General features: G+C 47.1%; 1 protein-coding gene across 3 annotated transcripts in view; it reads right to left on the reverse strand.

The window, feature by feature from the left end:
• The window catches only part of LOC109890051 (1-phosphatidylinositol 4,5-bisphosphate phosphodiesterase epsilon-1), a 35,256-nt gene that overhangs the window by 10,768 nt on the left and 10,466 nt on the right, over nucleotides 1–14,022 (reverse strand). For all 3 annotated transcript variants that reach the window (XM_031823751.1, XM_020482017.2, XM_031823752.1), the window contains exons 3-15: nucleotides 10,114–10,390; nucleotides 9,412–9,731; nucleotides 9,043–9,188; nucleotides 8,567–8,822; nucleotides 6,697–6,902; nucleotides 5,708–6,392; nucleotides 5,347–5,523; nucleotides 4,994–5,220; nucleotides 4,729–4,851; nucleotides 2,334–2,470; nucleotides 1,240–1,478; nucleotides 1,088–1,149; nucleotides 810–975 (exon numbers count right to left, since the gene is read on the reverse strand). In XM_031823751.1, coding sequence (XP_031679611.1) covers nucleotides 810–975; nucleotides 1,088–1,149; nucleotides 1,240–1,478; nucleotides 2,334–2,470; nucleotides 4,729–4,851; nucleotides 4,994–5,220; nucleotides 5,347–5,523; nucleotides 5,708–6,392; nucleotides 6,697–6,902; nucleotides 8,567–8,822; nucleotides 9,043–9,188; nucleotides 9,412–9,731; nucleotides 10,114–10,390 — 3,021 coding nt within the window. The remainder of the gene's footprint in view (nucleotides 1–809; nucleotides 976–1,087; nucleotides 1,150–1,239; nucleotides 1,479–2,333; nucleotides 2,471–4,728; nucleotides 4,852–4,993; nucleotides 5,221–5,346; nucleotides 5,524–5,707; nucleotides 6,393–6,696; nucleotides 6,903–8,566; nucleotides 8,823–9,042; nucleotides 9,189–9,411; nucleotides 9,732–10,113; nucleotides 10,391–14,022) is intronic.

The raw sequence follows: 14,022 nt of genomic DNA on the forward strand, positions 1-14,022 counted from the left end.
CAACACCCAGACACCTGGACACAACACCTGGACACAACATCTGGACACCAGGACACAACACCTGGACACAACATCTGGACACGAGGACACAACACCTGGACCCAACACCCAGACACCTGGACACAACACCCGGACACAACACCTGGACACGACACCTGGACACCTGTACACAACACCTGGACACCTGGACACAACACCTGGACACCTGTACACAACACCTGGACACAACACCTGGACACAACACCTGGACACCTGTACACAACACCTGGACACGACACCTGAACACCAGGACACAACACCTAGACACCTGGACACAACACCTGGACACAACACCTGGACACAACGCCTGGATACAACACCTGGACACAACGCCTGGACACAACGCCTGGACACAACGTCTGGACACAACGTCTGGACACAACGTCTGGACACAATAACTGGACACCTCTATGGCTTGGATCAGAAGGACACAACATCTAGACACCTCTATGGCTTGGATCAGAAGTTTTGGATCTCTTGATGTAATTGGCTAAGGTGTTGGACTAACAGGCGCAAGGACTCGGGTTCAAATCCTGGTAGGGCTTCCCCCCAAATTCATAACAATAAAGGCTTTTCAATGACAGTTTATCACCACAAAAGCTTTATTGCTGTACACTCAATGGGTTTGAATAAATATCACATGGAGTGTTATCCCCATCAGGGTAATACCAGTGTTCTGACTGTCACCTGGCTGTACACTCAATGGGTTTGAGTAAATATCACATGGAGTGTTATCCCCGTCAGGGTAATACCAGTGTTCTGAATGTCACCTGGCTGTACAGCTCCACAGACGACTCTCCCTTGAGTTGGTGGGAGGTCAGGTAGGTGTTGTGTGATGTAGCGATGTAGTAGTAAGACAGAGGGTAATGGAGCTCTTCAACATTCAGCGGAGACTCTTCCAGTTTGGAAGCAGAGTTGTCCTTGTCCATCAGATACCTTATAGCAGGGGAAAACCAGTCTGGGTCATTCCTTTTTGGCTCAGTTGGTAACAGCAGGGTCATGGGTTCAATTCCCGCAGGGATCACAAATACATACAAAAAATACTGACCGGGCAAATCCCTCAAAGGACATCCAGCCAATCTGATGCAAAGTGGTAGATGGTTCAAATGTCTAGAACACACAACACATTAATTCAGTAGAAGATTGTTTGCCAAAGGACAAACGCACACACACACACCGACACACTTCATCGTCACACACCTGGATGATTCTTAGGACTTCATCATGTGAGTGGTTCTCTCCCTGACAGTTGACCAGGAAGTCGTTGAGGTGCATGATGCTCATGCCCAGAGCTCCCAGCGAGGAACTCTCCACGCCAGTACCATTGGTCACGATGCTGGCAGAAGCTATGGCGTCTGAAATATGCTTCTGATTGTCTGACATGTGTCTCATGATCCAGATGGAAAGACCAAGGTCCAGGCCATTACGTGTCAGAAGGTCTAGGATGGTGGGGAAACACAAATAAAGACTTTTACACTTGACTTCTAAGCAAATATGAGTAGCTGAGTTTATTTACATACACAGCCCTGATTGGCTGATAGGATGGTCTAGGGCTCACCCCCTTACCCAGACGAATGGTCATTGGTCTATTATAATCAGATCAAATTGTGATGTCATGATCTGGGCCAAAAACTCCATTGCATCTCAACATGTTGAAATTCAAGGCATTCAAGTCAATTTCAGAGTGTTATTTCGACCTCAGTGTGGAAATAAATAAAACAATAAGAATATCATGTTTTTTAACTCCACTGCCACTTTAAGGGCTTTTCACACTGCACAGGCCGTCTTATCCTAGGGCTCAGAGATCTCTTTAAATCTGTAGTTCGAAGACTGTTATTCCTAGACTTGTACCAGATCTGTTTGTGCTTCTCTCACCAACTCCAGCAGTCCTTGACATGCCAAGCATGGCCATACAGCACATACAGATCTGGGACCAGGCTTCATTACTCCTAAATAATCTAAATTGAATTGACCCCAACTGGGCAGGTAACTCACCCAAGAAACTCACCCAGGAAACACACCCCGGTAAAGCACCCTGGTAATGCGCCCTGGTAACTCATATAGGAAACTCACCCAGGAGACTTACCCAGGAAACTCACCCAAGAAACTCACCCAGGAAACTCACCCAGGAAACTCACCCAGGAAACACACCCCGGTAGCGCACCCTGGTAATGCGCCCTGGTAACTCACATAGGAAACTCACCCAGGAGACTTACCCAGGAAACTCACCCAGGAAACTCACCCAGGAAACCCACCCAGGAAACTCACCCAGGAAACCCACCCAGGAAACTCACCCAGATCTGGCTGTATTCCTGTAACTCTGTCGTCGATGCGGAGGTGAGTGTAGAGAGGTGCAGGCTCAGAGGCAGACTGACCACAGGACACAGCATGGGCATCAAACACATTCTTCAGGTCCTTACGACTCCGCATACTACACACCAACATGGAAACAAAAAGTTGGAGGCCCCAATTCACCCAATTGTAGATAATGTCAACTTCCTAGGACAGCTGGTGCAAATCAAACACACTACTGAAAGCCCTATCTGGAAATCAACAATCTGCCATTGATTAAATAGTGGCAATTTTGTACAATGGGAAAACACTTAGAAAAACACTGGGAAAATAATACAGAATCTCACTGCTGTAACAGCTAATAATGTATTACACAATAATACTATATACAGTGCATTCTGAAAATATTCAGACCCCTTCCCTTTTTCCACATTTTGTTACATTACAGCATTATTCTAAAATGGATTAAACACAAACAATTCCTCATCAATCTACACACAATACCCCATAATAATAAAGCATAAACAGGTTCATAAACTTTGCAAAAAAGAAAAAAGAAATAAACATAAATAGCTTATTTACATAAGTATTCGGACCCTTTGCTATGAGACTCGAAATTGAGCTCAGGTGCATCCTGTTTCCATTGATCATCCTTGACATGTTTCTACAACTTGATTGTAGTCCACCTGTGGTAAATTCCATTGATTGGACATGATTTGGAAAGGCACACACCTGTCTATGTAAGGTCCCACAGTTGACAGTGCATGTCAGAGAAGAAAACAAGCCATGAAGTCTGCAGTATTGAAGGTCCCCAAGAACACAGTGGTCTCCATCATTCTTAAATGCAAGAAGTTTGGACCCACTAATACTCCTCCTAGAGCTGGCCGCCTGGCCAAACTGAGCAATCAGGGGAAAAGGGCCTTGGTCAGGGAGGTGACCAAAAACCTGATGGTCACTCTGACAGAGCTCCACAGTTCCTCTGTGGAGATGGGAGAACCTTCCAGAAGAACAACCATCTCTGCAGCACACTACCAATCAGGCCTTTATGGTAGAGTGGCCAGACGGAAGCTGCTCCTCAGTAAAAGGACATGACAGTCCGCTTAGAGTTCGCCAAAAGACACCTAAAGGACTCTCATACCATAAGAAACAAGATTCTCTGGTCTGATGAAACCAAGATTGAACTCTTTGGTCTGGAGGAAACCTGGCACCATCCCTACGGTGAAGCATGGTGGTGTCAGCATCATGCTGTGGGGATATTTTTCAGCTGCAGTACTTCAGACTTGGGTGAAGGTTCACCTTCTAACAGCACAACAACTCTAAGCACACAGCCAAGACAATGCAGGAGTTGCTTCGGGACAAGTCTCTGAATGTCCTTGAGTGGCTCAGCCAGAGCCCGGACTTGAACCCAATCGAACATCTCTGGAGAAACCTGAAAATAGCTGTGCAGTGACACTCCCCATCCAACCTGACAGAGCTTGAGAGGATCTGCAGAGAAGAATGGGAGAAACTCCCCAATATAGTTGTGCCAAGCATGTAGCATCATAACCAAGAAGACTTGAGGTTGTAATCACTGCCAAAGGTACTTCAACCAAGTACTGTATAAAGGGTCTGGCTTATCTCAGCTCACTGTTCACCATAGCAACACCCACCTGTAGCACGCACTCCAGCAGGTACATTTCACTGGTCATCCCCAAAGCCAACACCTCCTGTGGCCGCCTTTCCTTCCAGTTCTTTGTTGCCAATGACTGGAACAAATTGCAAAAATCACTGAAGTTGGAGACTTATATCTCCCTCACTAACTTTAAGCGTCAGCTGTCAGATCAGCTTACCGATCGCTGCAGCTGTACACAGCCCATCTGTAAATAGCCCATCCAACCAACTACCTACCTCATCCCCATATGTTTTTTTTCTCTTCTCTTTTGCCCACCAGTATTTCTACCTGCACATCCTCATCTGTACATATCACTCCTGTGTAAATTGCTAAATTGTAATTACTTCACCACTATTGGCCTATTTATTGCCTTACCTCCTTACTTCATTTGCACACACTGTATACAGATTTTTCTATTGTGTTATTGACTGTACGATTGTTTATCCCATGTGTAACTCTGTGGTGTTTTTGCCGGACTGCTTTGCTTTATCTTGGCCAGGTTGCTTGTTCTCAACTGGCCTACCTGGTTAAATAAAGGTGAAATAAATAAAAATGTGCAAACATTTCTAAAAATCTGTTTTTGATTTGTCATGATGGGGTATTGTGTGTAGATTGATGAGAGGGGGGGACAATTGTGTACATTTCAGAAGAAGACTGTAACGTAACAAAATGTGGAAAAAGTCAAGGGGTCTGAATACTTTCCGAAAGCTCTGTAGATAGATAAATGTTGAGTTAGAGGAGATTACCTGAAGGACTTGAAGAGCTCAACAAACTCAGTAAAGCTCATGGTGCCATCTGATACCATGAGGTTCTGGAAGCTCTTTGATTGGCTCTTACCCCGGCTAGATAGTGTCTGACTTGACATATTACTGAAGCCAGTAGCCAAAGAAAATACACAAGAGATGTTATGTGTACTGAATTCCAGCATAAACATCAGCACAACAAATTAAACATGAAGCATATGCACGCAAACACACACAGAAGAATATACCACAGTTTGTAGCATCTTACCCAGTTTGAGCTTTGTGATTGGAAGCTGAGGAAGAGATGGAGGAGGAAGAGGTGCTAATGGCCATGGAAGAGGAGGAGAGAGGCCCAGGGAAACCATAGGAGCTGCTGTCTTCCTGGTCTTGGTCCATGTTGTCTGTCAGGTCCGGTGCATTCCGCCCTAGGATATCCCAACCACTCGTCACCTTCTGTGACACCATCTCATCGTCTGTGGCATCCCCACTGTCCCCCTGTCACCACACACACACACCAAATGTAGCTATTTTATTGAAACTGACTCAACATGTTCCTCCAACCCAGCTCAAGGCATTTGTGCAGGAGTTGAATCAATCGCTACTGCAAATATGGCTCCTTACCCTGGTCCCAACCTTCTTTTTATTTTTATTGGAGTTAACCGTCTTCTTGGTCACAGTGAGATGGTTGTTCTTCTGAGCTCCAGACTTCTCGATGCTACCAGCACCCACACTCCATCTCCTGCCCCCAAACAGCTCGATGGCCTGGGCTAGAGTTGGACCCTCGTACCTGCCATCCTCCTGGAAGAGAGATTAACATTTTCTTGGTACAAAATGGTAAATCACTCACAACTCACAGCTCAGACTCGAGTCACAATTTTCATGACTGGTGACACCATTCACACTCTACCAGTAGGGACTGGAACACTTGACTCGGACCCGAGGTTTAGTAACTTGACTCCATCATTGCAATGCAGTCCCTCACCTGATAGAGGTTGACGTACTTCCTCCGGAGCCACTGCAGCCTTTGATCAGGGAACCTCCTCATCGTCCTGTGAACAGCTAACAGGGACTCCAGCCCAGCGTACACCATCCTAGCTGTGTTTCTCGGGGCCACAAAGTGTAATAACCTGTTGTCTGTTGTATGGAGCCCATAGAGCAGAGTCACCCCACACTCCTCCAGGCTCAGTCCAAATGAGAGCTTGTTCTGCAGGCATACCGCCTGAATGTTAGCCCCAGGATGGCCCATGAAGACAGCTTTCGCCACAGAGAGATCTAGGAATCCATCAGCCAGGCTGTTCAGTATTAGCTTCCCACAGTACCCTGACCCAGTGGGGCTCCGGAGCATTGAGGAGTCAGGGCCGGGGCTAGAACCAGGGAGGCCCTCACTCTGGAGCTTGGCCCAGGTGAGGATACAATTGTCGGGTTGGAGTCGGAGCAGGCAGCGGGCGGTGAGGTGGGAGTCCTGGTCATAGTGGATCACAGTAGCGCCCTGCTGGAGGAAGTGGTGTACGTGGGGGTGGAGGGAGAGGACGTACCAGGGCATGAGCTCTGTACCATGGGCAAAGGCCTTCTGAGTCCTCTCACCCATACCCTGGAAGTCTGGGTCTTTGCCCTGTGATAGGTCAGATAGGTCACCCGCAGACTCGGAGAGATCGCCCAAGGTGAACCTGACCAGAGAAGAGTGTTTTCAGGAGAGGAAAATTACCAAAAGAAGCTTTAAAAGGATGCAGATATTTTTATCTATAATAAGACACCAACACAAATATTTCTAAAGCTAAATAAATGATAATGCATTGACAATTATATTAAGAAAAATACGATGTAATATTGAAACGGGGAGCCAACTAGCAGGTGTTGTGGTATCAGTGGTTTCAGATTTTATTGACACTTTCTAGCACTTTCAGAGCCAAAATCCAGCACAAACCACTAAAAAGTAGCCTAAACTTAGGTGGGTCTACTGTGGACACCTACTGGTTGTGGTAGTTTTTACGTGAGCCAGTGATGCTCCCGTCACCAGACCCTCCAGACTCCTCCCAACCCTCAGACTCCATACTGCGGTTGCAGCTACGGATGGTCTGGAGGATGTTGTTGATGGTTGCTTCCTTCTCTGCTTGGTTGAGCCCATCTGGCCCCGCCCGTTGCAGGAAGTTGTCCTGTCCGTTGTAGTCAGAGACAAACTATGCAGTAGCGGTGCGTTGGTAAAATCACCGGGGAAGCCAAGCCAGAAAAAAAGCCATATTACAACCGATGAGTTAGTGATAATTGCGTTGTTTGCTCCATAACCTGTTAGTTCATATGTCTTGACACCGTGAAGAAGACACAGTGGCAGAATAAATCCAACCACACCAAAACCGGAGAGTAACATCTGCATCGGTGATCTGAGCAGATTATATATTTGATACCATTCCACTGATACCGCTCCAGCCATTACCAGGAGCCCGTTCTCCCCAATTAAGGTGCCACTAACCTCTGTTGAGCTACATGTTGAACTTTCATCCTCTCAGGCCAAGGTCACAATGTATGAATTTATGGGTGGATCAGAATCGCCTTCATAATCATTGGCCATTGCGAAGAATTCAGTAAAACCACAAGTCCAAATCCCTACCTCCATCTATGACTAATTTAGCAAATCGCTAGCTAGCCACCGGAGGACAACAACATAACAATTACATTTTTTTTCTGTCAATGACGTTTGGCTTTTGATGTGATGTGATTGGTGTGAAGCCAAATCCAAACTGTCTTCCCTTGACAATTTTTTTGCGCCAGGACCATTCACAGTTGAGCTCACTCAGTTTAGCTCAATGCTGATTGGTTATTATTTATTTATTTTTAATTATGAAGGGAGGCCAAATGCTTGCTTCCCTTGCATTCAATGCTACGGGCGGCAACAATGTTCTAGTCTTTTAGACCAGACAGCATCAGATAGATGGGCTACACATACAGAGACAGACGGGCTCTGTTTTGCTCGCTCGGATGCTTTCTCCAGTGAGATACATTCAGCCTCTTGCGAATTGAAGAAAATGTACGGAAATAAATTATTTTGTATGTTTTTTTCTTTGTACATTTTTTGGGAATGAATACACACCATTGCAACTATGGAAAGAAGGCATGGTGGTGTTTAAGATGGGTGTCACATCCTGACCTTAGTTCCTTTTTTATGTCTCTATTTTAGTTTGGTCAGGGCGTGAGTTGGGGTGGGCATTCTATGTTTGTTCTGTGTGTTTGGCATGGTTCCCAATCAGAGGCAGCTGTCAATCATTGTCTCTGATTGAGAACCATACTTAGGTAGCCTGTTCCCACCTGGTGTTTGTGGGTAGTTGTTTTCTGTGTCTGTGTTTTCACCATACAGAACTGTTTCGATTTTCATTTCTTTCCTGCACTTTGTTATTTTGTATTTTCTCGTGTTCTGATTTAATAAAGTTAACATGGACACGTACCACGCTGCATTTTGGTCCGATCCTTCCTACTCATCATCAGACGAAGAAGAAGTTGGTTACAATGGGAAAGGTTACTAAAGTATATTTATAATGACTAGTGTTGTGTGGAGATTCACTTCTGGCCTGAATGAATGGTCACAAAAAGGTCAAATGCACTTGATACTTGGATAGAACACATTTAAATATTATGTAAATGAATATCAAAAAAGGAATAGGAAACAACTGTAGGAAACAGATTCAGTGATGTCAACACTTAGTAAATGTGGCCCTAATTTCTAAGTATAAGGCCAAGATTCCTCTAGACTGATTCTAGATCTGTTTGTATGGTCTTGCCAACTCCTATGGTCATTGTCACACCCCCCAAAACAGATATGGGTTCAGACAAAAAATGCATAATTCCTCACCTCCACAGAGTCCTGTGAGCTGAGGCGTGGTCTGAGGTTGATCAGGCTAGCTGCTCCATCCAGGGCCTCCCCTAGCTCTCTCAGAAAGACCCCAGAGAAGGGCACCACCCTGCAGCCCGGGGTGTGGAGAGCACGCGAGACCACCTTCCTGTACTCTGCAGACGTCTCGTGGTGCGCCATGGCATTCTTCAGGGCACACATGGTCTCGATGTTCGACTGCTCCATGAACTGCCACATCTTTAGCACCTTGCGAGACCTGAAGGGTCGGATGGAGAGATGCTGCTGAGTGAGAATGGAAGGGCCAAAAGTGGACAGTTTAGGAGGCGAAGTTGGAGATGAAGACAGAATGAGCGTGAAAGAAAAATGGTGTGATGTTTATTTACTAAGCAGGAAATGATAGTGGAGCAGATGGATCCGAAACATATTTGCAAAAATATAAAATCAAATAATGAAATGTTCCCTAGCCCTGCTTCTACCTGAGTCCAGCCAGGAACTCCATGACAGTGTTGTAGTTTCCCATGTTCCAACAGCACCTGGCCACGAGGACCAGACATGAGAACACCTCTCTCTTCTCCTCCATAGAACCTGCTGTCAGAATCATCCAGGTCACCCAGGAGCTCACCTGGAAACAGGAAAATACAGTAACTGTAAGTGTGACTAACTGGGTTTGAATCCAGAGTCACCTTTCTGCAACAGGGCTGTGTTAGCCCACTGAGCTCAAGCCAAGTTAATAGCTCTGGGAACCAACACTAGTCTTCAGGTCTCAGGCACAGTTACTCAACATATAGGTAGAAAATGTATTCCCCATGCTGAGACACATTGCAGGTTAGTTAGGTCTCTCTCACCTCATTGAACCTTGTGACCAGGTCCTCTACTGCGTTGTGGGGCCGACTGCAGCCAGCCATAAGATGAGGTTGTACAGGTTGGTGTTTCTGCCCCTGGGGCTGTGGCGGGCCAGGGCCCCCCAGGTCGAGGGTGAGGAAGCAGATATAGTCCTGGGGTAGGATCCGGCTGTAGAGCTGCAACTCCTGATCCATGAGGATGTAGGCCATCTCCTCCGGGAAACTGACCAGGGGTTGGAGGTCAGACAGCTCCTTGTTGACCTTTGTCAGTGGAGCCGCCGGCACCACGCTGGATCCCACCATGGGGGAGTGCAGTTGACGCTCTGGGAGGGAGGAATAGGGAGAGGGAGGGTGAGAGGTGAAGGAGGATGGATGGGAGGGTGAGTCAAGAGGGAGTTAAGAAAGGAGTAAAATACTGTAGATTGTTTCTGGACTCCTATATTGACTCTACTGGTAGATACTTCATGTAGAACTGAATCGATCAGATAACTGTAAGCAATATGGTTATAGCCATAGAATTAGGAATTAGAATACTAATAGTAATTTGATAGGATCTCTATAGTAACAGCTGTATCCTACTCTCTGATAAGACAGGTAGTATTTTAATTTGGATTAATATACATTTCATATGATTTATTATGCCACTTTACTTAATTCAATACTTCATCAACTTGAATTTCATAAGATTCATATTGGTTATGGGACCTTTCAGGACAGCCCAGCCCAAGGGACTTGTGGTGATACAGGGAGGAGAGAAGTCATTGACGCCCGTGTTGCCGATGGACAGAACCACTTCCAGGAGGGTCCCTGAGATGTAGGCAGAAATGTCAGTCCTCTGTAGGGTTGCTCGGTAGCTACACGCCCCTCCTCCTTCCGGCCATGGCAATGTGGCCCTCCTCTCTGCAGACAGCAGCTTCCTGGAAGACAGGAGTAGAGCTCCTGAACTGGCCACCCTTACATCAGAACTCAGGGCATGGCATGCCTGGGAAGACACAGGAAGATACAGGGTCGCGTTCAGCAAGGCACACTGTAGCAAACCAAAACAATAATCTGTGTTCTCATTGGATAAGTTCAGGTGGAAGTCACGAAGTTATAAAACCTTTTCTCCCTACTGAACACGACCCAGGCATCTCATCACCAAATCACACCACAGGAGGCTGGTGAGGGGAGGACGGCTCATAATAATGTCTGAAATGGAGTGAAAGCAGTGGTATCAAAGATGGAAACCATGTGTTTGATACCATCCCATTCATTCCGTTCCAATCATTACTATGAACCCGTCCTCCCCAATTAAGGTGCCACCAGCCTCCTTGAGAATTACAAACGTACAAGACACACAGTAGCCTTTCTCATAAAAGGTGCTAATATAACACGGTCTCTCTCTTTGTGTGTGTGTGTGTGTGTGCGTGCGTGCGTGTGCATGTGCGTGTGTGTGTATGTGTGTGTGTGTGCGCGTGCGTGTGTGTTATGTATAGAATCAGGTATAGCCTCTTATAAATGATTGTATTCCATTTCCGACCACCATAAAACTATCTGAAGTGTCTGTGTGCCTCTGAGAGTCGACTTGGCAGTTATTCTGAGTCTAAAATCAATATATTGGAGTTTGCCTAATGAATTTGCTTGGGCATTAAATCAGTGCTGATAAAACAAAGATCTTCGGGCTGATCTGTGTATTTGACTCTCACATTGTAGCATTATGGCATGTTAGTTGTTGGTAAACCCTCTGAACCTGGGAAGATTTTAAAAAATGATATTTCCTGTTTTATAAAGATCTGAACTTTGGGATCTTCTGTCTGTAAATCTCTTGTTTATAAGGATGTTCTCAGCTATCCAGGATTAAGGTTTGGGGCCCGTGAAAGGGCGCCTGTGGTGCAACACATTCCCCACCAACACCCCTCCCCAGGACATTCAGCCCCCACCCACCACCACCCCTCCCTAGGACCACCACACTACCCCAGGACATTCAGCCCCCACCGACCACCACCCCTCCCTAGGACCACCACACTACCCCAGGACATTCAACCCCCACCCTAGGACCACCACACTACCCCAGGACATTCAACCCCCTCCCTAGGACCACCACACTACCCCAGGACATTCAGCCCCCACCCACCACCACCCCTCCCTAGGACCACCACACTACCCCAGGACATTCAGCCCCCACCCACCACCACCCCTCCCTAGGACCACCACACTACCCCAGGACATTCAACCCCTACCCTAGGACCACCACCCCTCCCTAGGACCACCACACTACCCCAGGACATTCAGCCCCCATCCACCACCACCCCTCCCTAGGACCACCACACTACCCCAGGACATTTAGCCCCCACCCACCACCACCCCTCCCTAGGACCTCCACCCCTCCCTAGGACCACCACACTACCCCAGGACATTTAGCCCCCACCCACCACCTCTCCTCCCTAGAACCACTACCCCTCCCTAGGACCACCACCCCTCCCTAGGACCACCACACTACCCCAGGACATTCAGCCCCCATCCACCAGGAGAGAGAGAGGAGAGAAGTGGATCCAGCTGACAGAACCTAACAGACAATATGCTTTAGCTAAACCATGTATTCCCTGGAGTCTAATATTCTGAAATTATATTCACATCATCATCACCGGACTTTAACCTCCTTTGGTTCCTTTAAAGGGTATGGAACTCATAGTCATGAATTAATTTATTCTCCCGAACACATAGATGAACACACCAATGAACGGACGCACGCATGCACTCCACACACACACGCGTATGTTCATTCTTTTAGAAAGTCTTCCATACTACATACTTCCATACGATATGTGCAGATATCTTAACCAGCAGGGTGTCTTCTTCCTTACAGACATTACATTACATTCTGTCTTGTTGAGGTTGAGCTTGAGGTGGTGGGGAGTCATCCAAGCTGAGATATCTGCCAGGCACGCAGAGATATTGAGAAAGTAGTTAAGTGTCCTCCACAAAACGCTGATAGGGGAGACCATGTGAGGATGTGACTGAGCTGAGTGACGTGGTGTATAGAGAGAAGAGAAGAGGAGGGCCTAGAATGCTCAAGTGTTTTGGAAAGAAAATAAGAAGGTATACTGGTATGTAGTTTTGGTTTCTTGAGGAAGGGAGTGACTCCGCCATTTTGAAATCAGAGGGGATGCAGCCAGTGGTCAGGGATGAGTTGATGAGAAAAGTAAGGAATGGGAGAAGGTCTCCAGAGATGGTTTGGAGAAGGGAAGAGAGGATAGGGTTGAGCAGGCAGGTTGACGGGCGAACGGACCTCACTAGTTGCAGGATTTCATCTGGAGAGAAAGGGGAGAAAGATGTCAAGACAGAGTAGTCCTGTGTGACTGGGACCAGTGGACCCAATAGGCCGAGTGAATGAGGAGCAGATGTCGTCAATCTTTTCAAAGTGGTTGACAAAGTCGTCCACAGAGGGATGGGGGAGGGATTAAGGAGGGAGGAGCAAGTGGAAAAGCGTTTCCTAGGGTTAGAGGCAGAAGCTTGACATTTAGAGCGATAGAAAGTGGCTTTAGCAGTGGATACAGAGGAAGAGAAGGTAGAGAGGAGGGAGTGAAAGATGTTTCGTTTTCCTCCATTTTCACTCAGCTGCCCGCATGCATCCCTGTCCTGTAAGCTCGCAATGAATCACTCAGCCACGGACCAGGAGGGGAGGGCCGAGCCGGCCGGGAGGAAAGGGGACAGTGCGAGTCATAGGATGAGACTAGGGTTGAAGAGGCAGAACCAGGAGACAGAAGGATTTAACAGAAGGGAGAGATTATAGGATAGAAGAGGAGTGAGTAGTGGGAGAGAGAGAGTGAAGATTGTGACGGCACATGACCATCTGGGTAGGGGCTGAGTGGCTAGGGTTGGAGGAGAGGGAGACAGAAAAGGAAACAAAGTAGTGATCAGAGACCTGGAGGGGGGTTGCAGTGAGATTAGTAGGCGTGCAGCCTCTAGTAAAGACGAGGTCAAGAGTGTTGCCTGCCTTGTGAGTTGGAGGGGACTGGGAAGGGTGAGGTCAAGAGTATTGCCTGTCTTGTGAGTTGGAGGGGATTGGGAAGGGTGAGGTCAAGAGTATTGCCTGTCTTGTGAGTTGGAGGGGACTGGGAAGGGTGAGGTCAATAGCATTGCCTGTCTTGTGAGTTGGAGGGGATTGGGAAGGGTGAGGTCAATAGCATTGCTTGCCTTGTGAGTTGGAGGGGACTGGGAAGGGTGAGGTCAAGTGTATTGCTTGCCTTGTGAGTTGGAGGGGACTGGGAAGGGTGAGGTCAAGTGTATTGCCTGCCTTGTGAGTTGGAGGGGACTGGGAAGGGTGAGGTCAAAAGAGGCAAGGAGGGGAAAGAAGAGTTGGAAAGAAATTAAACGAAGGCAGACGTCAGGAGTACAAAGAGTGGTGAGCTATTGTCCGGAAATGAATTTATCAAGGTGTCAAGCTCATTAAGGAACTCTCTAAGAGCAAGTGGTGGGCGATAGATGACATCAATGTTAAGCTTGAGCGGACGAGTGACAGTGACAGCATGGAATTCAAATGAGGAGATGGACACGTGAGTGAGGGAGGAAATATGAGGGAGAAAAAAAAAATCGCCACTTAGGAGAAATGAGTAGCCCTGTGCCACCACTGCG

The sequence above is a fragment of the Oncorhynchus kisutch genome, linkage group LG4 (genome assembly GCF_002021735.2).
Source record: "Oncorhynchus kisutch isolate 150728-3 linkage group LG4, Okis_V2, whole genome shotgun sequence".
NCBI lineage: Eukaryota > Metazoa > Chordata > Actinopteri > Salmoniformes > Salmonidae > Oncorhynchus > Oncorhynchus kisutch.